Source organism: Daphnia carinata, chromosome 5 (genome assembly GCF_022539665.2).
Source record: "Daphnia carinata strain CSIRO-1 chromosome 5, CSIRO_AGI_Dcar_HiC_V3, whole genome shotgun sequence".
NCBI classification, from domain to species: Eukaryota; Metazoa; Arthropoda; class Branchiopoda; order Diplostraca; family Daphniidae; genus Daphnia; species Daphnia carinata.
The window spans coordinates 2,925,030-2,950,969 of record NC_081335.1 but is presented as its reverse complement, the minus strand read 5'-3'; the positions used below and the strand labels follow the sequence as shown (position 1 = coordinate 2,950,969).

Genomic DNA, 25,940 nt, shown 5'->3' with positions numbered 1-25,940 from the left:
TTTAACTGTGTGTCTAGTTTACCCTTGGGTGTATCATGTTTAACCAGATTCGGGTTTGCGGTTTACACGGCGACAAAAACTGTTTCAACCTGATCGATTGTTTGTGGCTATTGGACATAGTCCGAAGGAAACGTGTAATAATGTGAAAAAAAAATAAAATAAAATAAATGGGGACCCGGAGTGATGGGAATGTAATGGGACTGGGCTGGAATGAGACCAGTCTTGTCACGTTCGTTTGACTCAGGAATTTATCACCGCGTTTTCAAGTTGTTCGGCTGGATTTTCCAATTTTTATTCACATTCTCACAGGAACAACAAACTACGTTGATGTCTACAGGTAAAAACAAATCACTCTAGTTTTGTTCCCCTTCACACAAAAGAAAAGAAGAATGCCACGATATCAATTGTTATAACTAAAAAAAACAGTAAAAAATAGGCAGCCAGTCTTTGTTTCGAAAGTTCATATATTGATTATGTGTTTTATTATACAGTACAGGATTGCCAAGTTCAAATGACTATTTTCTTCTCGATCGTCAAATGGACTTTATAAAGTTTTAGGCTTCCAACTAATTTCGAAGAAAAAAATAGAAGGAATGATGAGTGTGTGTGTGTGGCTATACGGCTTCTGCTGTGTATATAGTGCCCGTTTAATTGGTTTATGATGATGTGCCCAGTTGAAAACACGGGAGGAACCACACCGGGGAAATGAGGGGGGAGGGGGAGTCGGGAATTTCACGTGAGTAAGGGGGAGAAATACATTGCGTGTCATTGCTCCGTCTGACCTCCTCACGATATGTAAATTACAAAGCCTAAATTATACCGATATACATATTTGACACGAATATATAATTCTGTACACTTGTATACAAGTGTAAGATAACACACGAGAGATACTTTCGTATTCAGGCCTATAATATGCAGAATAAAAGCTGCAATCAAGTTAATTCTAATCTGGTTCTCCTTGTTTCCATGACTATTAGACGCTATACCATCCAATAGTCAGGAGAGTCTTAAAGAGCCACTCTGCTCAATTGAAACCGGCCACGACGGCCGTACATTGCCCCAACTTGTCTTTTATTTCTTCTTGTTTTTAAGCCGAGCAAAAAAAAATATATACATAAAATACATTCCCAGGGCGACCCTTGTTTCTTGACATGTTTATATGCACCGTTCGTTCATTGCAGCCCCGAGGCGAATCGATCGCACTGTAATCACTATTGTATTCATTTTATTTCCCCTTCATTTTTTGTTTTCTTACTCGTCTACCTAAACATCTCTGACGCCCCAAAGTTCATGGAGTGCATTCAGGAAACAGTGAGAAAATTTTTAAAAATGCATAGGCCTCTAATGTGCACCCATTTTCATGGTTGTTACATTTCGGGGGAAACCATGGACTTCCGAGTTCAGACAAAAAGAAGGGGGGAAACAAGTAAACGTTCTTCTTTTGTTTTTTTTAGTCGCATATGTAAGCGCACAACAATATCAAGTCGATTAGTCTGCGCTTGTTAACCGGAACGCAGGATGCGAGGCAATCCAATTAAGTCATCCGGGCGCGGCGGTAATGTGCAGCGCTGTTACCTTTGCGTTTTCTGTATTAGCGTGAAAAACCGCGCGTCTTATTTCAAACAAAACCCAATGAGAGAGAGAAGGAGAGAGAGAGAGAGAGAAATATAAAGTGAGAGAGAGAGAGATAATGGACTCTTGGCAGACGATCGTGAGATGCTTAAAGCGGAAGGGAAAAAAGAAATCCATCCCACCCTTCGCGGTTATAGTCCGGCGGAAGAGCCAATAGGAGTGAAACAGTCGGACCAATGGCGATACACAGCGCCACTAGAAAAGCTCCTCCTACTCGCATCACGTGACTTGGACTGTCCCGAAGAGCGTTCAAGTCACTTTGCGTAGAGTTGGATGACACACCGGTGTGCCACTCAGTCGTTGACTAACTGCAAGTCACACAAGTCCTCCCAAAGTTTGTTTTTTCTCCCCCGGTTTTTTTTTTTAAATATTCCATCCGCCAGTTACATCGTCATCATCAGTTTATTTAGCAGTTCGTTTTCGTTACACTCAATTTCGTTTAGCTGACAGTGTTCGTTTTTTTTAACGAAAGAAATCGAAAACCCTGATCGCCTGTTGTTGTGTCATTTGTGTATAGCCACAGGCGATTCCGCGCAACGTATTCCGCAGTTCTTTTGTTGTTTTTTTTTTGTTACTTGTGTTTTCTTACGTAATGACACTAGACAATCAGCTGATTTGTACTGATAAGATGGCTGTCTCCGCCTCACCCCGCACGAGCACGACCAGTGGTAGCGGACTGAGTTTCAGCATTTCCCGGCTTTTGGAGAAAGCTTCGAGCAGTGATGATGCGGCAGCGGCCGCAATGGACCTCAAACCGGCCGTTAAAAATCACAAAGCCGCCGACGTGTTGCTGAACCGGGAAAGCCCGCCAGAATCGCCGCTGGAAGTGGACGACGACGGGGCGGCCGACGACAGTGACGACGACGAGGATGTCAAAGTTCACGATTCCGGCGATGAAGAGTCGGCCGGCTCGCGGCCGGACGATTCGAAAATGCCCGACTATTCTAGTCACCCGCCGCATCCATCCATCCACGGTATCGACTGGTACGCGCTCTACGCCTTGCAGCAGCAACAGCAACAACACCAACATCACCAGGGAATGATTCCGTCGCATCTCATGCAACATCATCAACACAATTCCGGCGCCGGATTCGCAGCGAATCGTGGAGGGCCTTCCGGAATGCTGAGCGCCGGCTCGTATCTCAGCTATCCGTCAAGCGGTCCCGGCTCGAATGGAACCAACAACGGATCAGTTGGAGCACCTGCCGGACCTTATCCTGGCCACCCTCCTCCGCACGGATTATCTTCCTCTTCTCAGCATTCGCCATTATCTCCAGCCAGCCTCCATCATCATCACATGAACGGCGGACTCAATCCGACCGGAATTCCTAACGCCTTTGCCGCGCTACTGGAAGCCACCGTCTTTAAAGACAGACTCGCTGCAGGTATGCAAAACTGAATGTCGTTCATTTTACTACAATCATCCGGCTATTTACGGATGGATTCATTTTTGTGGGAGAGGTAGGTGGTCTAGAAATCCATAAATTTTCTATTCAAATGAAAGTTTGGTGGATTTTTCGCACGGCATCGGTGATAAATCGAGCGCAAATTTTGTTTTCAATCTCCTATCGAAAGGGTAATAGATCTAACACTGTCTAGAATATCACATGCGTTTTTGAAAACGTAGCGGCGCTAAATTATTCACGATGTCGTCATAAAACAAAGGGTCTTTTGCTGCACACGTTAGGAGTAGTTAAATTATACCCCCTTCCCCCCCTATTTTATTTTTTCGTTCTACATCTGAAATCTTTCATGTTCTTTGCCATTACTCTGTGACATGTAAAAGCTTTATTTTCTATTGTAACATGCATAAAAAGCCGTATTTTTTTCTTTGCGGGCCGAACGAAAAGCCTTTATGAAAAACGTAATTTAAAAAGAAACAAATAAGAAGTTAAAGAAAATGAAATTCATTCCTCGTCGGAAGACATCTCTCGACGCTTGGGGAAATAGCTTAGATGCACGCGGCCATGACGGATGATGCGGACATTGAACGTGACGCGCCAGCGACGCAAGTGGATTGCTCTTTATGCATATGTTCAATATTTAAATCGAGCTAGAGAGAGAGAGAGAGAGAGCGGCGCACGAAATCTATTGCCACCATCTCCGCGTGTGAGATATGAAACAGTAATAGCTAAAGCACTTTGAACTATTGGTGTACGGCTCGGCACACCGGCGCCCCTTTTATTTGACGACGTCACACCTTTAAAAAAAAAAAAAAAATAGAAAGCGTTATATAGTTCTCGTATCTACATGCAAATTAGAAATGGCACTTATAGCCATTTTTCTTTGAATATTTGATTTTTATGTATATACTTATACCAACAATTAGGCTTTCCCTTGGCTCGACGTATCGGACATCCGTACCAACAGCGGACGCCGCCAAAGAGGAAAAAGCCCCGGACATCATTCACCCGTTTACAGGTATTTGCATCAATTATTACGACATTCCATAGGCGAATTTATTTTTATTTCCCGACCCATTAGCGTACGTCGTTTATTTAAGATTTTCAAATGATATCTAAGAAAAATGGAAGCGCTCTTTTATTTTTTTTAAATTGATGTTCTGGAACTTTCAAAATTTCATTGAAGGTGTGCGAATTGGAGAAGCGGTTTCACAAGCAGAAATACCTGGCGTCGGCCGAACGCGCCGCTCTCGCCAAACTGCTCAAGATGACGGACGCTCAGGTGAAAACCTGGTTTCAAAATCGACGCACCAAATGGAGGTCAGTGAAAAAAAAAACAATTCAATTTTATTTTTCGTGAAAGAAATTGTGACGCATTTTCTATTAGAATTTTGAATAATGTAAGGGTAGAGAGAAAAAGGTGGGAATTGAATAGAATAGGGTAGGTAAAAAAAAAAAAAAGGGCAAGCAACTTCATTATCAATAGACGATTGATTGACACTCCCCTTCTCTTTTTTTTTCCCGGAGCTGGATGTATATCTAGTGCTGCTGTATTTTCAATAATGCTCGGCCATATGCAAAAAAGAAAAACCTATTTAAAGTCTCAGTGGTGCTCTCTTGTTTTCGTAAACGAGATGGAGAAACGGGAGAAAGAGTTCCTTGCGTCTATCGGTCGGCATTTTTTGTTATTTTTTACGTTTCAGCTTAACCCCCCTGCGTTTGCAAATGGTGCGCGCATTTTAAAAGCAAAACAAAACAGAAAAAAACATCAGCTTACACGAGCACTTTGAACCTATTGTATTTGTATTTCACCAAGTGCCTGATTGTCATTCAAAATGGCCGTCTACATAATTCACCGCCGACGTGCCAATCAGATAACGTCGGGCTACACAAAAAGGAACGAGTCGTTCGGTTCGGGCGTCGTTTACGGGCAAGGCTCTTGTGTTTTGCCGTTTTCGATCGTTCAGTCGTACAGTTTTTACGCTTGATTTTCACCCCGCCATCCCTTGAACTGCTGGGAGGTTTTCAAATGTTTTATCTAGTTGCGCTGATCGGGGCCCTCATTATCTCCTGGTCGGGATTTGTCTTAATTGTTTCGCGGCTGATTACGATGGCGACGATGAGGATGCATTGCCAACAGCGCCAAAAGATCATCCCCAGACGTTTTTATTTCTTCTTTTTATTTTTTTAGCCGCCTAACTCTTAACCTATTACAAGGTCCTCTCTCTCTATATAGAGTCCTTCTCCCCTCATCTCTGTTACGAGCTTTTGTTTCTCTCCTCTCAGTTAAACGTGGTGTCTTCTTTTTTTTCTTCTTCTCAAAATTGGTTGAGTGGGCCCATTTGTCTGCCGCGAGTGGTGGCGCCGGCCGCAAAAAAAAAAAAAAAAAAAAAAAAAAGAAACCCACCCACCCAGGATGGCGCCGCTTTAAAAAAAAAAGATTCTTCTTCTGTCGCATCATCACAATCATTTTGCTTTCATTCCAGGACGTATTTTTTAAAGCATTTTTTTTTATCATTCGTTTGCAAATACCCGTAACAATCTAAATGGCCAATCATCATTCCCACTTTGAGTTCTTCTTATTTGGAATGGCAAACAAGTTGCCCTTGTTTCCAAGTATTTGCCAATTATTCTTATTTGGCTATATGTACTGAGATAAGCGCCGCCAAAATAACAGATCCTGTTTGTTTTTTTATTTGTGTGGAACGCATGCGTAATTGTTTTTCCATTAACAGCTGCCCGAAAAAAAGCAGAACAATCATGAGGTACACGTACGAGCAAAATCATGGCATATAGACTTTAGATAGTCACCGTTCTCTTCGTTAAACATACTGATTTCAAAATAAAGAAAAAAAGGTGGGCCCGATGACGAATCATTGCTATTTTTTTGCGAATGGGAATAGATTACATTTCACTTATACGATGCAAATATGCAACGTGAGATCGAAAGTATGAAATGGAGCTTTAAAAAATCCACCCAATTTATCAATCGAGTCCATATGTCATGTGGTTATGGGTCTCCTATTGGACTGCCCTGCTACTGTGGCACGTCAATTGCGTTATTTGATTTGAAAAGAAATCAATTCAGAAATGTTTTTGAAAAAAAAACTAGTTTCTTGAATTGAAATGCAGACACAGAAATCTCAAATGCAAGTTAATGGCATCCGTCTCAATTTCCATGGGCTTTAATCGAAAAGAGCCTGTTGGCCACATGAAACTAGTTTAAAGACGTTGCATAGCAAAAAAAAAAAGGGGACCTTATATACATCAGTAATAACTGTGTGTGTGTATACGCAGTTACACACTCTACGTATACAAGCGACCGTCGTCGCCGTGTGTCTCTAACAGCACATCCATCAGTCGGGTCAGCGTACATGAAAACCTGCTCTGATGGCTCAGACCTCTTATCACTTTGAAGAAGAAAAGTCTTTTTTTGCCTTCCATTTTGTGTGGATTGCTGGAGACGTTAGATGAGCGCGAGCGACAATCAATTAACTTGTTTTGTTTTGTCCGGAGAGACACATACAAAAAAACGTAAGTGGATCGGCCTCTGCCTACGTTTAAGAGGTCTCTACTATTCGCCCTTTTTTTTTTGTGTACCCTCTTACGATTGCTATTGAAAATGTCAAACTAAGATAAGCTTTGCCATTAAGTCCCGTATTCGTTCAGGGGACAAGAAAAAGGTCATCTTGGGCTGTCCAATAAACTTTGTTTAACTAAATCAGGGAGACCAATCGTTTGTTTTGAAATTCCCGCGTTTACTGGCGCAATTAGAAACGGGGCCGTCTGTCACAGTTAAGAACAATAATAATGGAGAAGAAGAGGCATCGCAGTGTGTGGCGACGAACTGGCTTTTAATGGCCCCACTTTTTTTTAGAACAAGAAAGAGAAAAATTGAAAATAAATAGGAAAATACAGGGGGACACGAAGGCGCGTTGTAAAAACGAAATGTTAAGAGGAGTTGATGGGGAGGGTAACAGCGCCGCCACCTTTTTCAACACACAAGCAAAAACAAAAAAACAATCGTCATCTTAATAATTCTAGGTTGAGTTGCAGAGGAACACGACCTGTCGGCCCCTCTTTGGCCCGTCGGTACACACCTACTGAGACGCGCACGGCTTCATTATAGACACACAGAGACAAACTATAGTGGCTATACACACAAAGCTTGTACACACCTGGAACTACACCTTGTATGACGAACATGCCCAGTTGTTAAAAAACAAAAAGAAAAGAAAATTTTTAAAACTCTTTTTCTTTTTTAACTTCCCATCTAAGATGAGGGTTGTTTTGAAGATGGGTTAGCCTTATTTTAGTTTGAAAAAAAAAATCTAATCAGCTGTTGGTGAAAGTAAACAAAAAAAAAAACGAAATGGGGAGAATATAAACAAACGTCTCTTTGTTCTCTCCTGATTTTTATTAACGTTTTTTTTTTCGTTCTTTTCGTTTTGGCCTGGCCAAAGAGCCAATCAGTTGTGGTATCATTCGGGGACAATCGCTAATGGATTGCTTGTCGGTCACTTAATGACCTGCGCGCCAGCCAACCAACAGCAACAACAAAAAATAAATCCCACAATTCTTGTGTCTGTCTTGAGAAAGAAAAACTTGTATTTGAAGGTGTACGTGTGTCTCCTACGTATTGGCTTTATTTTACGTATTGGAGCGCGTACACTAAAACACGACGACGACATTTGTCTATTTTTTTCTCTCTCTCTCTGCGCTTGTCAATAACTTTTATTTTTCATGGCCCTGGAAAATGAATAAAAAAATCTAATCGCAACAGGGTGAATAAATATGAAAGGCCACGAAATGTGGAATGGAACCTTTAAGAAAAAGAAAGAAAAAAAAGAGCGTGGTAAAACGGAACAAAAGCTAAAAGAACAAGTATACTCGATAGAGGAATGTTGTCCAAAAGTGAAATATCCAGTAGGTGATATGACGTGATGTGAAACCGCCTGGCTTTTCTTTAACGTATCCTCCCGTCTGTGTGTGTGTGTGTGTGTATGTCCCCCCACCGTCTGATTGATTGCCGTTCTCTCTACTTCGGTCTCGACACAATGAAATGCATCTATATAAGAGGGTCCGTTTGATAGCTCTTGATGGTAACAAGCCATTAGGCTACCGAGTTTGGTATGAGACGATGTGAGAGTGCACAACCGCTGGTCAGTGGGAACACAACTCCCTCGAGCCAACAACAAAAAATTGGAGAAGAGAAACAGAAGAATAGAAGAAGAAGGCTCCTCTTCTTTAACAGTCTTAACAGCTCTTCAGCTGAGGATTTTATACTACACGAACTTACTTTTTTGTTTTGTGTTGTGTGTGTTCAGCTTTTTTTTTTTTTTTTTTTTTTTTTGAGTTAGGCCATTAATTTTGTAATAAAAGAGCTATAGAGTAGAGAAGAGTGGCGACCGGTCAGAAATCGCTCTCCATGTCTTTTAACGAGACACGACCGACCCGAAATTATGCAAATTAATCCGATTATAACCCTTTTATGCAAATGAGTGCTCTCCTAATAGTTAGTCGCTCGCTGTCTACACATGCACACACCATCAGTCAGTAGACATTCCTTATTGGACATTTTTGTTTTTCTTCCGACCTGTTTCGTTCCAGGACTTCTGGTAATGTGCTCTTCTATAACGCGTTAGATGAATATAGACAGCCCCATATTAACCAGTGAGTGGGTGTTCGACCTGTTCGTGTCACAGATCCATCAGGCAAACCGTTCAACTTTCAAATGACTAGAACCAGAAACACTAGCCGCCTATTTTCAAACGACTGCGTTCAACTTCTTCTGTTTTGTTTTGATTTGTTCCCTCTGAAGAGCGATCGCATTGAAAAGGATAATTGATATGATGACACGTTGTTTCTCTTTTTTAACAAGAAGTAATTGCAATTTTGTATTTTATTGACTGAACAGACGCCAAACGGCCGAAGAACGGGAAGCTGAACGCCAAGCGGCCAACCGATTGATGTTGTCCATTCAAGCGGAAGCCATGACAAAGACGCTTTATCCAGTGACGTCAGTAGCGCCATCACAACGATCCTCATCTTCAATGCAACACGACGCGTCGCAAACAACGACAGGGGTTCAATCCAATCGGTCGGATTTGCGGATGAGTCCGACAGCCACGTCACTCAACGCCCTGCAAAGTTTGCAACCGTGGGCGGAATCGACGTCGTCCGAATCAGGAGGTAACAGAGCGGCCACATCACCTGGCTATCATCATCATCATCACTGAGAAAGAAATTGCGCAGTTTATTATGATGTCTCCCATTCCCATTTTGGGGTATCGGGTGGGGATGTTAATTAATTATGAAAGATGAGAATGATTATGGAATTTCAACGTTCACGCGCTTTACACCATAATGTCAACACTCTTTTCTTTCTTAATTTACAAAAAAAAAGACACTTTCATTTGTTTTCGTTTGTATATAAATGTCGATACGTTTTTTGTTTTTCTCCACCGTGTTATTTGAGTGTACATCCCCCTCTTTTTTTTTTAACGTGTGGGCGTTTTCCGAAAACACCTGGGGAGCTGTAGAGAGACCAAAAGCTTTTGTTTTTTTTTCAAATCTCGTTTTTTATTTCCATTTTGATTTTATTTGTTCATTTGAAATGTTGTCAGCACAAGTTTCTCTCTCTCTCTCCCTTTCGCTCTGTTTGTGCGTGATTTGTGACTCTCTTGTGTGTGTGTGTGTGTGTCTGTGAATGTGCGTCTATTTTCCCGCGACCTCAATTATCCAACACCTTAACCAATAATAACAATCCGAATAACAACAATAAAAAGGAAAAATTGTCAGCAGTGCCTTCGTCGATCCGCTTCATTTCAATTTCCTTTTTGAAGGAGGGTGGTCGCACTGGAAAAAAACAAAAATTGTCACCTTAAAATTCAGCTGTGGAAAACGTCCTTCGAAAAGAAAAAAATGAGAGGGGACACACATATTATTTTTTACCCCCAATGTTTGAAGGGGGGCGGATATAGCGAATCGTTGTAACCATTTTATTCCAGCGGTTTGTAAGGAACTCACACACACAGAACAAAAGAAGAAGAGGAATGATACACACACGTTATATAGTAGTTCCTTTACACTTCATGAGGGTCAATCATCCAAAGCTGCTAAGTGGTCTATCTTGTGTATGATTCGTCGGACTGTTTTGGGACGTTTTCAAACAGGCGGCAATTGTAACAAAACAAAAAGATGTGTGTAACGGTTTGAGAAACGACGAAAAGCCCCTGGAGTTATACACTTCCAAAAGGTAAGAAAACACACACACACACATATATATAGAAATAGTTTTCGGTTGCATCTTTTCGGGTTCCGTGTGTCCTTATCGTCTACTCTATGTTAACTGCGCTATGTGTTTTCTTATGTGTTATTTTTTGTTGTTGTTTCTTTGAACGCAGAGCCGGCGTTCAATTTCCTTTCACACAAACGAGCCAAATAGCCCGCGAGAAGTTGAGAAACTTTCTTCTTTCAAACGAATACCTTCTTCTTCTTTTTTTTTTTTTTGCCTTTTAAATAGAGACTAGTGGTAGACACAACTCTACAGTTTGTCGCTTCCCTTTTTTAATCCTTGCGGGAATTTTTCTTTCGATAGGGTTTCGGGAAACGCCTCACGGGGGCTCCAAATACCGTCCCGATTGATAGACCTTAAAAAACCGAAAAATGTGTGCCTCATTTAAATAACGATGCGCTGTTTGTGCGTAACTCTGAAATGTGATCGAAGGATGTACCGTGTGGCCGGACGAAGCGTGGCGGCGGCATTCGGGTGACGAAATCACACGCGGTAGTCATGTTTTTATTATTATTTATAATACATCGGCATTGTTATATTACAGGGGGCGGCTTTTCAATCGTTTGTGGTGTGTCTCTTACACTCGGACGGCGGCTAGCTCATGTCTTTTCGTGTTTTGTTTTGTTTTTTCTTTGATTTTTTACGACCAGCGTTTATTGATTTTCGATACGTTCGAATGCGGCGCGCTGAAGATTTTTTTCTTTCATTTTATTGAAAAAGATAGCCTCCCCTTTTCGCTCCCTTTTTTCCTATTTCAATTGCCATTCTTCTTTTCACTTTTGTGTGTTCTATCAAATAGATTTTTTTCAAAAATCAAGATGGAACTCCGAATGTATCGATAACGATCGTTTTTGCCTGAAAAGATGCAGAGTGTGTTGTACCGTGTCAGCTTTAGGTTGGCATTATTAGACACGACATTGATATCAAATTACATACGTAGCGTGCCGTGTGTTTACAGATGAGAAAAGAGCCGGCCTAAGGCCAACGGCAAGTTATTGTCATTGGCGTGTCATTTGTCACTGGACTACCAAAAACCCTCCCCTGACGAAAAGAAAAAGAAGCGCTACTTGTGTTACACGGAGCCATCAAATACGAACGCAAGGAGGATACAATATAGAATTATAAAGACACACATACACAAAAGGGAGGAGGAGGGGGACGCTGTGTGTTCACGGAGAGTCGCGACTTTTTTAAAGCAAAGGTTATTCGTCCAGGGCAACACACAAGTCCAGGTTGCCCTCTTTCGCCCCGGCAAATGATGCGCCGGGACATGACGACGGACGCGCGCGTCGGAGCAAATCGGTGCCCTTTTTTTTTTTTATTCAGCGGCCTCTCGTCATTTCAGTGTGTATGTCATAAACGACTTCAAATTCGTGTGTTTTTTTTTTTTTTTTTACGTGAAGAGAAAACGTTCATGGCAAAGGGTTTCCGACAAAAGAATTAAAAATAAAAAGGGATCTTTTTCAGATTTTTTATTTCAAATTTATCATCGTGATTATCTTTTTGCTACTTCAATTTGATTATAGCGTGACTCGTGACGCATATACGTTGATTATATTTATGTGTACACAGACGACGCCGTTTGACGTCGGCGTCTGAATTAGAGACAACAGTGTATTCACTTTGTTTTCTTTTTCTTACGTTTTTATATCAGCATTTTGTTTTGTTTTGTTTTTTTCTTTTCAAATAATGATTTCCTACCATCTACCGAGGGTTTACACACGCAATTTTGTCGTGTGTGCGCATTTGTCGCATTCGAGGAGACAATAGAAACGGATTTTTTGGAAACACACACACACACACGATTTTTAAGGGCCCATTTTCTTTTTCTTTTTTAACGGATAACGTTGACGATGGGCTCGTCGCTGAACTTGCCTTCTTTATTCTTCAAAAGGGAACCGAGAGATGTGGCTAATTTGGCGCAATGGTTGACATGTACGAGCCAGTCGCCATCCTCGTTCAACTGCCATCCAAACAACGCAAACGGGTGTCAAGTTTAATGAGAGTTGAATTAAAGGTGCATACCTTGTTTTCGTTATTGATTTTGTAGCGATTCCAATCTTCAGCCGAATTACTCGTCTGGTATTCTACAGGAAGGATGGGACGTCCGTGTTGCAACAGCTGTTGCTGGATGAACGATGGATCAGCCCTCTTCCTACCGTTAGTCCATCCTCTGCTGTACCTGTATAAGAGAATATGATGTACCATCAACGAAAAAATAAAAATGATTTTTTAAGGTTCGAAAGAAAAACGAAAACTCAACTGGAATGTCTGAGCCATGGACGAGGCGACGATCAGGAGCAAAATAAAATGTAGGCGGATTGCCATGGCGGAAGAAGCGTACCGGATACCGACCGACCACCAAGTGATGTACCTTGTCCATCTGAGGGTGTCTTTTTATATGCGTATGAATAAAAAGCCTATCGTTTTGAGTTTCGTTAATATTCCATCGACGAACAGTCGAAGCCTAAATAAAAGTTATTCCGGCCACAAACTTGGCGTGGTCAGGCAATATGTGGGATACTCTCAAGTCGGATAGAGTAGCTTGATTCAATTTAAAGCAATTTTCGTGGGTGTAGACTTAATAGAAAATCAGCTGCCATTGAAAAGACCCTACCCTAAACGCATACGGAAATTTCAGCCCCGACTACTTTTCTTTGTTGGCGTCCTTCGGATAATGAGATTAAAGAAAATATAAATATAGCTGTACAACGTATTGGCTCAAAATCGTGACATTTTTTTTTTTTGTATTGCTTTCAAAGTTAATTTTTTTGTTGTTGTTATTTAAGTATTTTACTTATCACCACCATCTAGCGGAAGTCTTTGACAACTAGTATGCGCTGCCATCTAGCGGTGATATTTGACGGTTCTTCGCCACCTAGCGGACGAAACAAAAACTGTTTGAACTTGAGAGAGATTGTTCTTGTGTTGCAATGTCGCTATCGTGCTACACATATTTCTCTGTTCTCTCTCACAAACAGGATTCATTTGTTTGGCCCTGAAACCCTTTTTTTTTTAACGAGTGGCCTCCAAGGTGTTCTAAATTTTTGCCTCTCAAATATCAGTATTCCGTCTTTGTATCGATTCACAAACGCAGGACAAAGTGCAAAAAAGATAAGCTCAGTGTTTTTGAGGGAGGATGACTCAGACAGGTTGACGTTTTCTGCAAGAGAAAGCGAATCGGCCGTCATGATTAGTTGCGTCCGTCCGTTTCTTCTTCTTTCTCTCAGTTTGTGGTCGTGAGAATGAGAGCTGAAGTTCTGTGAGGTGTTGAATTTGTCCCAAACCAAGACTCAACCCCTCGCACAGAGGAGGGAGTTGAGTGTGACTGTTTCCACAAAACCGTGTCTGTATTAAAATGAATTCACTTCGAAAGTGGCTGTACAAACCAAAGGTGCCATATATTTACGATCTTGCATAACATAAAACAGTTTGATTACAATGATGTGTTTCTTTTGCAATTATTGACAGAAACATGATTCATCTTTGTTGGCCCAGTTTTACTATGCCGATGAAGAGCTCAATGCAGTGGCCACCGAGTTGGACAGTTTTGATGGAAGGAAAGACCCTGAACGGTGTGCATCACTTGTCTACCAGTTGAGACAATGCCAAGACAAGGTATAAGTTTATATCACCATAATTTGCAGTTTACTTCCACACTTTTTTTTTTGTGATTTCAGGTGCTGACAATATGCAGTCAATTGATGGATGAAGTAATGCCTCTCGAGAGAGCATGTCGAGATTTTAGGTCCAAATTCCCTGATGATGTTTTGCAGGAGAACCTTGCTGGACAGTTGTGGTTTGGTGCTGAGGTATGTAACATATCAATATGTGTGGTTTATCAGACACAGGTTAGTATTAAAAACAAATAAATATTTATATTTTCAGTGTTTGGCAGCGGGTTCAAGTATTCTAAATAGGGAAACTGAAAGTGCAGTGATGCGTCCTCTCGCCAAGGCATTGGCCAAATCGTTGGAAACGGTGCGAGAGCAGCTACGCGAACAGTGCCTCCGTAACTCGATGGAATTCCCGGACAAGTTACGCGAGAGCCTCTGTTTATTTGATCGACTCTTTGCCGAATTCGAGCTGAGCTACGTTAGCGCCATGGTTCCAGTTAAAACAGCACTCGAGTACAACCACCAGCAAGACATAATCGTCTTGTTTTCCGAGACGCTGCAACGTGCCTTGAGTCTGGGTCTCCTATCCCAGGACATGGTGGACGCCTGTGATCCCGCTCTTATGTTCACCATCCCACGGCTCGCCATCGTGTGTGGCCTGCTTGTTCTTCCCGATGGACCTCTCAATCTTCAGCGGCAACTGTCAGAACTCTTTCGACCTTTTCGCAATCTACTGTGCAAAATACGCGATTTGCTTTGGACTCTAACTAGCCAAGAGCTGCAGCTACTCGAAAAAGCGCTCTGCTCGACGGATCCCACTCCTACGCCAGACTCTTCTGGTACTTATCCCATGTGCAAGACAGATGAGTACATTACCAAGTTTCATCAAGACTACCCTACTACACAGAGGTAATATTTCATTTTGTGTTTTTTTTTTGTGTGTGTGTGTGTGTGATAACAAGTGATGCACGTTTTAATCAATTAGAGTGGCAGGAAAGCTGTCGCAAAAGAACAACAGCAGTACCGCCGCCACGGCGCCGGAGGTGGATAGCACCGACCAAGGTCGCACTGGTCCTGCAGTTGAGCGAAGAAAGAATGACGAAGGTGATACCAGCTCGTGTTCAAGTTCGTCGTCAGCTTGCGGTACGAGTAGTGACAGCTCTTCTGTCACATCCGCTGCCTCCGAGTGTCAAGACGATGAAGAAATCGCTCTAGCTCTTCAGGCAGCCGAGATCGCCTCTCGGAATCAAATTCGGGGCCGGTTCAAAAGCAGCGAAGATCTGATCCACAGACTCTTTGTTTGCATTTCTGGCGTGGCCGATCAACTACAGACTAACTTTGCATCGGATCTGCGCGCCATACTCAAGGCCGTCTTCCTCATTAACGCGTCTCCGGTGGGCAAACTTATAGATTTTTTAAGATAACATTTTATTTGAGTTTTTTGTTTCTGTATTTAAACAGACGGAGGAGGAGCCAGTGGAAGAAGCGGAAGAAGGGGAGGAGGAGGTGGATAGCGGCAATTCAGCGTTGTTGGACGATGCCTGGTACGTCAACAACGGCTCATTTTTGACATTCCCCGGCCAGCAACTTCAGCAAGAGACGTCCGTTAACGAAGAGGAGAGGAGAAGCTCTTTGCCGAGCAATGTGCCTTTCCGCCTGGGCCAATCGACACCAACACCAAATGGATCACCTGTGGATGACGATGACAGTGGGCTGCTTCAACAGGATAATGCAGAAACAGATTCTCTTGATCAAACACCGCCCTCCAGTTTGAGTCAGACATCGGATGGAACGCCTCCTTTAACTATGCATCGGCCCACCTCCGCACCCTATTCTAACAGTCCCAGCACATTCCCGCTTGACGCGCAGCTTTTGACACCACCGGCCTGGATTCCCGACGAATCAGCGCCGCATTGTATGTCTTGTCAGTCTGTGTTTACGGTCGTGCGCCGGCGTCATCATTGCCGCAATTGTGGAAAAGTCTTTTGTGGCAAATGCAGCGCAAATGCTGTCCCGTTACCTCGCTACGGCCACGTCAAGCCCGTCCGTGTCTGCAACCGATGCTTCATGTTCCACGTTACCCACTTTGCCGTGACGGAAGCTTCCCTCTCCTAATAACGAGCCTACAATTTCTCCGTCTCCTATCAACATCTTGCCGGTTTACTGCACTTTTCCAGAAGAGACTACGCACAATATCTATCTACACAGGATGCCGTATTGACCATGGTGACGAAAACCTATTAAATTGACCTTCAAAAAAATCAACAAGTCCAACTACTCCCTTGGTTCGTCCCTTCCCCACACTGTATTTTTTATTATTATTCTCCGGGCATCGTTGAATTTACATTTTGCGGGTGGTTAGTGACCGGACGAAGCCATGTTGCCTTGTACAGTTCGCGTATCCCGCCCTATATCCCTACACATGCGCCTTCCTTTGTTCCTTTCTGTATTATTATTATTATCATAAGTTTTTCTTTTGTCCTTCTATTGAAGCAATTATTTGATTGCGAAAGTCTTAATTGTTGGAGCAAACTTTCTGGCGATCGATGGCCTCCGTGAGACCAAAACTGTGAATTTTTTCTCCCCTCCCTTTTCCAACTTAAGCCAGATAAAAATAGAAGGAACGGAAGAAAAGCGTTAGAAAGAATTCGAACAACTTAATCTGGTGTTGGTTTACATTGTCAAGGTTCGGATCGTGCTGCAACCTGCCCTTACAATCTTTGCAGTTTTCCTGCCAGTTTTCCCAATCCCTTACCAATGTCATTCGATTCAAGCCCAGAAGTTGTCTAGGTCTTTGTTCAATCCGAAAGGAAACGAAGAATGTGTATTGTACATTCAATCCATTTCTCTACCCCCCATTGGTATTCGATTTACCACATTTCTTGCTGGACACACCGCTGCAGACCTGTTATTATATTATATATTCTCCTTCTTTATGATAGCTACGCAATAATAAACTTGTTGTTTCCGATCACGAAGTGGCCATTTCAGATTTATCCGACAGTGATTGAAACTTATCGCCTTTAAATTCCCACTGAGGCACTGGTGGGTTAGCAGTAAATGTCTTATCAACGCGTTCGTATCGGAAAAATGCAGTTATAATAATTGTTTGTTTTAATCTATTTGTGAACACATCATTTAGGCCTGGTTTTCCTGAAATAGGACCAACAAATTAGAAAAATGTAAGTAATGCAATACCGCCAAATCCCCCAACCCCTTTATATATGTTTTTTGTTTGTTTTTATTTTTTAGTTCTGTCTTCTGCCAAACGGGAAACAGACGACAACGATGTTATCAGAAACTTGCTAGAAACCTTACGTGATTCGACGTGTACCACAGTCAACTCAAACGAGTTTGTTTCGTGTCTTGCAAACCTGCTTTCACATCGATCGTAACACAGTGAAATATTACTTTCTACCCCAAGGCGCGTCCCACTAATCCAATTTCATGGAATTACATTTTCGTTTTTTTTGCTTCTTTTTACGGACTGGTTGACAGTGGAAAATGTGGGCGTTCTTCGCTGGTCGTCGACGCAGTACTTCAGCTTCGTCAATCAGTATAAGGTAAGGTTTCTTCAAAATAACGGACTAATCAATGATGCCCATATTTAGCAACACTAACACTACTGTTTAGTTTTGGGGTAGCAATGGATATATGGTGAATATTTTTCAGGAATGGATCAGTTAAATTTATTGCAGAACAAGTCCAAGGGAGTTGGAATGATACATTTTAGTAAGACAGAAAGAGCTGAAGTCTGTTGAAACCTTCAATCTTTTGATATTACAGATCTCAAGGAGATTCTTAAGATGTTTCAGTGAGGGACCTGAAATACTGTTTTTTTTGTTTTGTTTGGCAAGCCTGCAATTTCCAACAATCTGGAATCACTATACAAAAGAATGTTTTTTTTTCCTTTGAAACAAAAGGATCAAAGGGTAAATAGCAGCCAAAAGAGGTGGCAAAGGAGGGATGTGGATGGCTACAGTTTTTGAACACCAATAATGTTTACCAGCTACAATTATCTACTTGCCTCTGCTTTTGAAATAAAAACCAGTTCAACCATATTTAGTTAAAATAGCTGACCAATAGAGAATGTGAAAATAACGTGGCAATGATGGGAGATTCATCGCAAATTCCTAATTTGCACTTAATCAATATGTTCCTATGTAAAACCACACTTTAATCCATCAAGAGCTCAAAGTGCACCGAGCCCAGACGGCGTTGGCGGTCGTGGATGATGTTCTTGGCCCAGACTTTGCATTCGATGTTGATTAGAACGCCAGCTAAAGGGAGGAAACAAAATGTGGTTAAAGCCTAGGATTAAGACAGAACATATGTATCAACCCCAATGTGAAATGTCTACCTTCGGGTTTCTGGAACTGAAGGGCTACAATTGGGCTCAAGTAGCCTGGAATGTTCTTGTACGGGAAATAGTAAGCGGGAAATCCTCGGAAGGGTGTGTAGGTAACATTTCCAATATGCTCTCGATCAGCAGAGTTCTCGCCGTCACACGAGACCCAAATCATTTTCAGCTAAAGCAATCCAGATCGATAAGTAAATTCCAAATGCGTTCATTTTTCCATGTTATCAGCTACCTGTTCTCTGTTTTCAGCTGCTTTAGTTTTGATGTATTCCTTGAGTTCAGTAGGCATGTTGGCAGGCAAATCGTTGGGATCGTCATATGGCTCCGGGGCCCAGCCAAAGATACGGTTGAGCTTGAGGATAATGCATGGGCGTCCGCGTTCATAACCAAAAAGCTCCTCCTTGGTGCATTGCGTGCCCAACAATTTGATATCAAAGTTGCAGACCTTGCCCTCAGCCGGCCATTTGTCAAAGCTGCAGCTGGTGAAATACTCGCCACTGCTAGCAACAGTGTCGTAAGCTGATAATCAAATCGAAACAAACTATTGTAAAATTAAGTGTTAGGAGGCACGCTTAAGGGAATGACTCACGATAAAGAAATTTCTCTAGTTCGGCAGTCCAATGTTTCCAGTTTCCAGCTGTTCCGTGTTTGAAATGAATCAATGTGCTCTCCACGTTCGCAGATGAAGGCATGGGGCGGAATCCGAGTCCTTTTAGTAAACAGACGTCGAGAGCAGAATAATCATATTAGTTTAGCACCGAAAGAAACCAGCCGTGGGTCACGTCTTGTTCACGCATTGTAAAACGATAGTCTCGAATCAACCGGATGGCTCCAGTTGCTATGATTGCTCAATATTCAAGACAACCCAAAGGACCGAACCGTGGGAAAAGCATTTTCTCTTTCTACGTTAAATGGTTTAACAATTTTACCTGGATTGGTCCCAATGAGTCCATTGGCATTTTGCCACCTTGGTTGATAGAGATCCAGTGTCTGGAAGAAAACCAGTAGCATGGCCGCGAAGAAGGCGGCCAGGAAAGCGTACAGGACGACGTAGAACAAGAAAATTTTGGCTGTATTCGAATTAGGAAGAAAAAAAAATTATAATCGTGTCATGGTTCCAATATAGAATTTAAACATTCAACTAACGTAAAAAAACTTGATTTCCATTAGGACGTGCTATAGCATCAGCTTCCATCAATTACATTTCACATTGTTCCCTTTTCTGTCGTCGTCTTATCCCAGTCTGGTAGCCATATTAATTTTAACTAGTGATGAAGGATACCACAAAATCTCTATCTTTTTTGTTCCTATTACATTTCACAAAGACATATTTTTCTGCCTATATAAGAAATAAATGGGTCATGGACTTTTAGCGGTTCATGTGCGATGACCGTCTTCAGGACAAGGACTATGCCATTGGGCGAAACTTTCTTTTCCAGTTGGAACTGGTTTGATCTCGTTTTAACTATGCGGTTCATGATAGAAAAACAAAGGGCTTGTTGAAGGCGTACTTTTGTTTGCAGCAATATTTTGCCGTACTAAACTTTACATAATAAATCCATACGGTAATTGCGAGCTCATTGACGACGTTGCTATAGCGACCAAAAAGCGAAAGAGAGAAGAAAAAAGGAATAAAAAACTTATATTGTGGTTGCTTTTTTCCCAATTCGAGAGGACTCTACGAAGGGTTTCTCTACATACACACGTCCCCTCGACGACGACGAAGGTATTGATTTTACTGCAGGTCCTTGTCAAACCGCCCCTTTAGTCTCTTGCTTGTGTGTGTAGGTCTGCAACTTCGATCGAAAGTCGTCAGCCATTGTGTTTGGCCTTCACCCTATTGCTTGTACGACTATTGCTTTATAACGCTTTTTGAAGCAACTATCAATAATAGAATTAAGATTAGATTTACCCCAGCTGCTGGCGCTGCGACCAAGGAATTCGCTGGTCTCCCCATTCCACAGAAAGAGCTTAAAGCTCTCCCAGCCGGAGCGTTTGGGTGGAGCGACGGCGAAGTAGTCTTCACTTTTCTTCTCAGTCATGGTTGTTTCTGCTGTGAGTTATTCTTCTAAATGAGAACAGAATGAAAAAGACAACAAAGCACAGAAGATGAGCACTTTGGATTCTCGCGCGCACCTCAAAAAGCTTGACTGTGAAGAGATATTTGTAATCAGAGGAACTTACAGGGCCGAACGAAGAAAACAACCTGCTACCAACTAGCTGCGCCACCGTCTCGCTGGAGACTAGAGAGTATAATTGAGAAAGAGGGAGAAGGAAAGAGAGTGCTCGCGTAAGTGTATGAGCAATGCAATATGACGCTTGAGGGCGCATCGCTTCGTCTCCACCTTTTGGGTTTTATACTGGGGAGCTTGGGTTTTCTTCGGATTTTTTATTTTGTATTTTTGGGCATGGCCTGTTAATGTTTTTCTTTTACCAGTTTGTTACTGCTCATCACTAGTTTTTGAGTTTCCATTCTTTTGCAATCGGAGGGAAACGCCCAATTTGGAATGCTTCTGCTTACGCTGTATAAGCAGCGCCTCGTTGCGGAACTCTCTAAAACCTTCTGCTACTGATGGCGGTAATTTTATTTGGGTCGTTAATCTTACAGATTGCATAAAAGAATGAAATATTGCACCACTGTAATGATTTTAGCTATTAGCACTGTGCACTCATCTTCATCACTCTTTTTTTGTTTATTCATAAATCCAGTTTACTGGATCATCAGTCCTGCCTAGAATATTGATGTGTGATCATATTCGTATGAATCGGGTTTTTTTTTAGTGGGAGGGGTTGTAGAGTAGCCTTGCAGGCGTCAATGGTAGAAGAAAAGTATTCAATTACAAATCGCAATTATCTTCTCTTGGATATTGCTGTTTAGAAATCTCTGAAAATTTTAATAGCCACCTGGTGGTTAAACTGATAAGCAACTTGAATTCAGTTTCGTCTGCGTTTATAAACTGAAACAACGCGCAGCGTCGAGTATCAGTGTCGTTAGGAAGTGAATCGCTTGTTTATAAATTGACAACATCGATTGTACTTAAGGTGCAAATATTTCACAAAAGCGCAAATGTTAGGGAAATTCAAAATTTTTTTTTCCAACTGGTTTAGTTCTGGAAACCAGACTCAAGGTTTAAAGCGGGAAAGGGAATTGTAAGTTTCAATGACCGTCGGTTTTTAGAAAAATTGTAGAGCTCTTTCCTAATCAGTCCTTTTCTTCTTTTTTTTTTTATCAGTACACCAGATGAGCAGTCCCCTGATTTAGCAGTACCTTCATTAAATCATGCCCCAGATGCAAAAAAACTGAAACTGATGGCAAATATTCCACATGACACAGAGAACTACATCCAGAGCATGGCATATCCAAAGCAACACTCCAAACAAGATCTTGAAACCAAAGAACAATCATGGAACCAGTTCTTTAAAGGTTCCACATTACAAACATCAACCCCAGTTGGAAGCCCTATTCCAGTATGTTTGAAGAATGTAATAGCTTTTTATTTTCTGAATGTTTTAAATTTTAAACAATAGGGAAATTCTAATTTCTTGAAAGAAATTCATCTTGGTAATAGCCAGAAAAACAAAGGTGATGTTAAAACTGTTTCCAGAAAAAACAAAGTTGAACTCAACCAACCACTCTCAAGTACTGGGCCTGTTGAAGGTAGTTCAAGTTTAAGCCAGCTAGAGAGACTCATGGCTGACAGACTGGGTAGTACAGTTCTTGGTGTGAAACCAAAAACTAGTTCTTTCCAAAAACTGGAATCTATGCCATCATTTACAGTCACACCTCTCCCAAACAATTTTCCTGTATCTACCAAGAAAAATGAGTTCTTACGTGGCAACAATTCAAAAATATCATTTCATCAACCAACTCAAGATCTGAGGAAGCGAATTTCCAATGGATGTATTCAAAAAACTAACTACAGGTAAAAAGGGTTTTTCATTTGATTTGAGTGTTCAAGTGTTTGACTTCAGTCCACTAGACCAATGTTTCAAAAGCTTTACGGATCTCCAAAACGACAGAAATCTAAGGCCCTTAAATGTTCTTTACTGAGCAGTCAGTCACAAGCATTAGCAATTCAGAATGTAAGTCTATTGTATAATGCTATCGTCTAAGCATAGTTTTTGTAATGATTTCCAATTCCTTTTTTTTTATGTTGAAACAGTGCGTTCGGATGGATGAGAAGTTGTCATACAAAGCCCTAATTAGTCAGTTTACGACTATTTCACCGTTGGCCAAATTGTCAACTTCCTCAACATCGTTTTCCGCAACGTCAAGTAAAAATAATGTTTTAACGCTAGTCTAATATGACTTTAATGATGTTTTGTAGATTTTCACAGTTCTTCAGCCATCCTGCAAGAAAAGATTGACAAGAAAGACGCGAAATCAATTCAAGAGCAGCTTAAAACTTCGGGTGTCGTTATCGATTTGGCCAACGAATCAAATTCCTTCTATAAAACTACCAATACTTTACCAACTTCCCCGTCTCCCGTGAAACCCGCTACGGTTCGAATCAATTCATTGGAAGAAGCTCTCGCACACTCTCCACAGTACGACTGTCGCTTCATCTCTGACATAAAATCACGGTATAGCAAAAAGGAGCGTGATCGGCAACGTTTGCGAGATGAAGAAGCCATACGTTCAAAGGTATTGGCAGAAAATCGCGAAGAATGGGAAAAAGATTTGGAACAGAGAGTTCGGAAACAGTTAGAAATCGCTATTAGACCTGTTATTGAAGAACCTGAAGTAGAAGAAATAGTATCATTACCTGTCATCTCAAATGATATGCAAGCAGTCATTGACAGAGCTTGGAATGGCCATTCAGACAACGAAGTCCTATGCGATGCTTTCAGTCTTACTATTACTCGTCGGGACGTTAAAACCCTATCTGGATTAAATTGGCTTAACGATCAGGTAAGCTGGGTTAGGTTGCTATTGGTTCATCCTCTTGATTAACGAAGGGTTTCCTGTCTCAATAGGTGATCAACTTTTATCTAACCCTCGTTATGGAACGCAGTAATGCTGGCGGTTGGCCTAAAGCGTATGCATTCAACACTTTTTTCTATCCTAAATTGATGAGCTCGGGTCATTCCGGACTAAAGCGATGGACCAGGAAAGTGGATCTCTTCGAGCAGGATATCATTCTAATCCCTGTTCATCTAGGACTCCATTGGTGTCTTGCGACCGTTTCTCCAAAGGAACAGATCATCCGGTATTACGATAGTATGGGCGGCCAGAATTTAGATTGTCTTAATGGACTGAAGCGATACCTGGAGGCAGAAAGCATTGATAAGAAGAAAACCACCCTCGATACGAGCAATTGGAAGCTGGAATGTGTGGAGAACATTCCGCAGCAAATGAACGGTTCTGACTGCGGCATGTTCACTTGCAAATACGCAGAATACTTATCACGTAAGGCCAAAATAACATTCGCCCAAAAAGATATGCCCTACTTTCGGAAGAGAATGGTATACGAAATTATCACCCAAAAATTAATCAATCCCTAAACACCTGTTATGTCGTCTTAAAGTTTCAATTTTTTTATGGGATCGATTTCCTTAAGCTTTCTATCTATTTAAATATGCTATAGACACTGTCTCTTGTGCCTGATGTTTTGTCTCGGGACTGGAAGAACAACCCTGTTAATGCAGAATAAATCTAATGCTTTTTTTCAGTGGCTTTCGTTTAGGTAGATTTCGAGCATTCTCCAGATATGGCGTGACTTCTAACTTACAAAACAACTAAGGGGTTTTGGGGGAAGGGTTAGTATTCAAAATTATGTTACCTACACCTCTGAAATGATGAATAAGCCTACCTCTAGTGCTCTAGGCGTCTTTCTGTGATTGGATGTTGTTATGTATATCGCGTGTCTTCTTTTTTGTCCTAAAAATCGATTTGCACACGAACTGAACACGTTTTCATTCGTAATAGTTTCCAGTCTTTCGAGTACCTTCGAGCCGGCGAGTGGTAATGTTAGACAAGGTCTGCATCTAGTGAGCGTTAGTTCGGCATCAGCACGTGTTCCTCTCTTCTCAGGATTATTCATTCGATTTAAATAATTCTCTCCGTTTTTCCTCTAGAAAACTCGGCAACCATTTGAAATTTCATTTTGTTGACTGGCTTAAGTTATTTCTAGTACTCAGAACGTTGACATCCAACTGTATTTAGCTACTGTGTGGTGCGACTTCTTGCATTTATGAGCAGTGCAAATTGGGGTTTAAAGCAAGATTGTGAATTGTGTTGTATCGTTTACTTTCGATCCATCATATCACTAACATAACCATGAGCGACGAAGAAAATCAAGCTGATATTTTTAGCATCACACGGGCTGTTCATTATCACGTCATTCATACCTGGTGAGCAATAACACGTTGTTGATCGAGTATATCTTTAAATGAAATTGTAAATGTTTTCAGGCGAATAGAGAGTTACGAACAATACTTCTCCTCAACGAAGTGCCACTTGACGTCAATCCATTCCAGCGTCTTTGGCCACGAAGACGATCCTGGCACAAAGTGGACGCTTCAGTTGTTTCCAAAAGGAGACAAAGAAGCTAGTAATAATGGAAATCCAGGATCTGAAACTCTTTCCTTTTTCATAAACTTAGACAAATCATCGGACGTGCTTGAACTTCCTGCTAAGTATTCTGTCGCTATTATTGGTAATTTCTCAATAACGTTACAACCATTTTCTTAATCGTAAAAACGTACTCATTACTAAGGTGATGACAGGTCCGCTCAGAAAGTAACAGGGGATAATACCTTCAAGCGGGGAAGTGGCTGGGGACGATCTAAATTCGTGAAGATGGAGGAGCTGCTGAAAGACAAAGACATTTTCTTGGTTAACGATGCCATGACCATTCGCTGTACTGTCCAGTACACCAAGCACGTGACGAGTCAGGAACGTCGAAAAAAACGAAGAAACAGTAGCAGCAGTGCTTCGACCGAGCCGTCCAAGATTCTCAACACAGACAATCTTCCTCCTGACCGTCCGGAATCACCTCAAGGGGCACAATCGTTTCCCTGGCATGATGTAACTTTCGTCATTTCAGGCTCTTACGTAAGAGCACACAAATGGATTGTGGCTGCTAGCAGCCCACTACTTGCCCAGCTGGTCGGTGGATGTGAATCCGTAATCAAAGTAGAAGGTGTTGACTCTGATAGCTTCATCCAAATGATCCGCTTCATCTATACGGGCGATTGTGACATAGCTAATGGTGGTTACAAGTTGATGTCGGTCGCCAATAAGTACAAGCTTCAATCTCTGTTTATCAAATGTGAAGAATATTTTGTTTCAGTAAGTAAAACAACAATTTTTTTCTATTTCCAATACTTTGTTGTTGTTTTCTAACTGTACTTTTTTGCAACTTAGATACTGGATAAGTCCAGTTGCTTTATGATGTACAGCCTTGCTGACATGTACTCATCTCCTCGGTTGAAGAATGAAGCTCTGAAAGTGATTGAAAATCTTGAATTCATCGGGGATGGTAACAAATTCTCCATGCGCGGAACAGTGGCTCTCGTGTAAAGGCAATACAACACGGCGAATCCTAAGGTTTTCTTTTTCATTTTCAATTGTGCACCACTCCATGAACAGCCTTCGCCATTGATGTAAAACGCACGTGACAAGG

At 41.6% G+C, this 25,940-nt stretch overlaps 5 protein-coding genes across 5 annotated transcripts; 3 read left to right on the top strand and 2 right to left on the bottom strand.

Annotated features, from left to right (window-relative positions):
- Positions 1-1,948: 1,948 nt before the first annotated feature.
- LOC130695977 (T-cell leukemia homeobox protein 3-like) lies at positions 1,949-9,841 on the top strand. Its single transcript, XM_057519039.2, has 4 exons — positions 1,949-3,020; positions 3,965-4,056; positions 4,225-4,358; positions 8,956-9,841. Exons 1-4 carry the CDS (start codon positions 2,228-2,230, stop codon positions 9,275-9,277), a joined length of 1,341 nt encoding a protein of 446 aa, XP_057375022.1. The 5' UTR covers positions 1,949-2,227; the 3' UTR covers positions 9,278-9,841.
- A 2,053-nt stretch (positions 9,842-11,894) lies between these two features.
- LOC130695992 (uncharacterized) lies at positions 11,895-12,691 on the bottom strand. Its single transcript, XM_057519059.2, has 3 exons — positions 12,599-12,691; positions 12,361-12,517; positions 11,895-12,298 (listed from the first exon to the last, which is right to left on the bottom strand). The coding sequence occupies exons 1-3, from the start codon at positions 12,661-12,663 to the stop codon at positions 12,170-12,172; spliced, it is 351 nt and encodes a 116-aa protein (XP_057375042.1). The 5' UTR covers positions 12,664-12,691; the 3' UTR covers positions 11,895-12,169.
- Positions 12,692-13,243: 552 nt separating this feature from the next.
- LOC130695970 (lateral signaling target protein 2 homolog) lies at positions 13,244-16,865 on the top strand. The gene is made up of 6 exons (XM_057519030.2): positions 13,244-13,729; positions 13,807-13,953; positions 14,016-14,147; positions 14,224-14,861; positions 14,938-15,346; positions 15,414-16,865. Exons 1-6 carry the CDS (start codon positions 13,694-13,696, stop codon positions 16,065-16,067), a joined length of 2,016 nt encoding a protein of 671 aa, XP_057375013.1. The 5' UTR covers positions 13,244-13,693; the 3' UTR covers positions 16,068-16,865.
- A 751-nt stretch (positions 16,866-17,616) lies between these two features.
- LOC130695980 (sodium/potassium-transporting ATPase subunit beta-like) lies at positions 17,617-20,650 on the bottom strand. The gene is made up of 7 exons (XM_057519043.2): positions 20,493-20,650; positions 20,225-20,377; positions 19,242-19,382; positions 18,902-19,021; positions 18,545-18,831; positions 18,313-18,481; positions 17,617-18,232 (listed from the first exon to the last, which is right to left on the bottom strand). Exons 2-7 carry the CDS (start codon positions 20,352-20,354, stop codon positions 18,129-18,131), a joined length of 951 nt encoding a protein of 316 aa, XP_057375026.1. The 5' UTR covers positions 20,355-20,377; positions 20,493-20,650; the 3' UTR covers positions 17,617-18,128.
- Positions 20,651-21,213: 563 nt separating this feature from the next.
- On the top strand, positions 21,214-25,859 carry LOC130695969 (sentrin-specific protease-like). The gene is made up of 10 exons (XM_057519029.1): positions 21,214-21,462; positions 21,546-21,780; positions 21,841-22,235; positions 22,293-22,395; positions 22,476-22,587; positions 22,641-23,224; positions 23,290-24,666; positions 24,727-24,971; positions 25,032-25,606; positions 25,682-25,859. Exons 1-7 carry the CDS (start codon positions 21,380-21,382, stop codon positions 23,815-23,817), a joined length of 2,040 nt encoding a protein of 679 aa, XP_057375012.1. The 5' UTR covers positions 21,214-21,379; the 3' UTR covers positions 23,818-24,666; positions 24,727-24,971; positions 25,032-25,606; positions 25,682-25,859.
- The last annotated feature ends 81 nt before the right edge of the window (positions 25,860-25,940 follow it).

Coding starts and splice junctions, on each gene's coding strand:
- LOC130695977 (XM_057519039.2), top strand. CDS start 2,228: ATGACACTAGACAATCAGCTGATTTGTACTGATAAGATGGCTGTCTCC. Junction 3,021..3,964: donor TAAAGACAGACTCGCTGCAG/GTATGCAAAACT, acceptor ACCAACAATTAG/GCTTTCCCTTGGCTCGACGT. Junction 4,057..4,224: donor CATCATTCACCCGTTTACAG/GTATTTGCATCA, acceptor ATTTCATTGAAG/GTGTGCGAATTGGAGAAGCG.
- LOC130695992 (XM_057519059.2), bottom strand. CDS start 12,663: ATGGCAATCCGCCTACATTTTATTTTGCTCCTGATCGTCGCCTCGTCC. Junction 12,518..12,598: donor TCCATGGCTCAGACATTCCA/GTTGAGTTTTCG, acceptor TCTCTTATACAG/GTACAGCAGAGGATGGACTA. Junction 12,299..12,360: donor AAATCAATAACGAAAACAAG/GTATGCACCTTT, acceptor TTTGGATGGCAG/TTGAACGAGGATGGCGACTG.
- LOC130695970 (XM_057519030.2), top strand. CDS start 13,694: ATGAATTCACTTCGAAAGTGGCTGTACAAACCAAAG. Junction 13,730..13,806: donor AGTGGCTGTACAAACCAAAG/GTGCCATATATT, acceptor AATTATTGACAG/AAACATGATTCATCTTTGTT. Junction 13,954..14,015: donor TGAGACAATGCCAAGACAAG/GTATAAGTTTAT, acceptor TTGTGATTTCAG/GTGCTGACAATATGCAGTCA.
- LOC130695980 (XM_057519043.2), bottom strand. CDS start 20,354: ATGACTGAGAAGAAAAGTGAAGACTACTTCGCCGTCGCTCCACCCAAA. Junction 19,022..19,241: donor ACTCATTGGGACCAATCCAG/GTAAAATTGTTA, acceptor GTTTACTAAAAG/GACTCGGATTCCGCCCCATG. Junction 18,233..18,312: donor TCAGTTCCAGAAACCCGAAG/GTAGACATTTCA, acceptor TCCTCCCTTTAG/CTGGCGTTCTAATCAACATC.
- LOC130695969 (XM_057519029.1), top strand. CDS start 21,380: ATGTTAGGGAAATTCAAAATTTTTTTTTCCAACTGGTTTAGTTCTGGA. Junction 21,463..21,545: donor TTAAAGCGGGAAAGGGAATT/GTAAGTTTCAAT, acceptor TTTTTTTATCAG/TACACCAGATGAGCAGTCCC. Junction 22,396..22,475: donor AAGCATTAGCAATTCAGAAT/GTAAGTCTATTG, acceptor ATGTTGAAACAG/TGCGTTCGGATGGATGAGAA.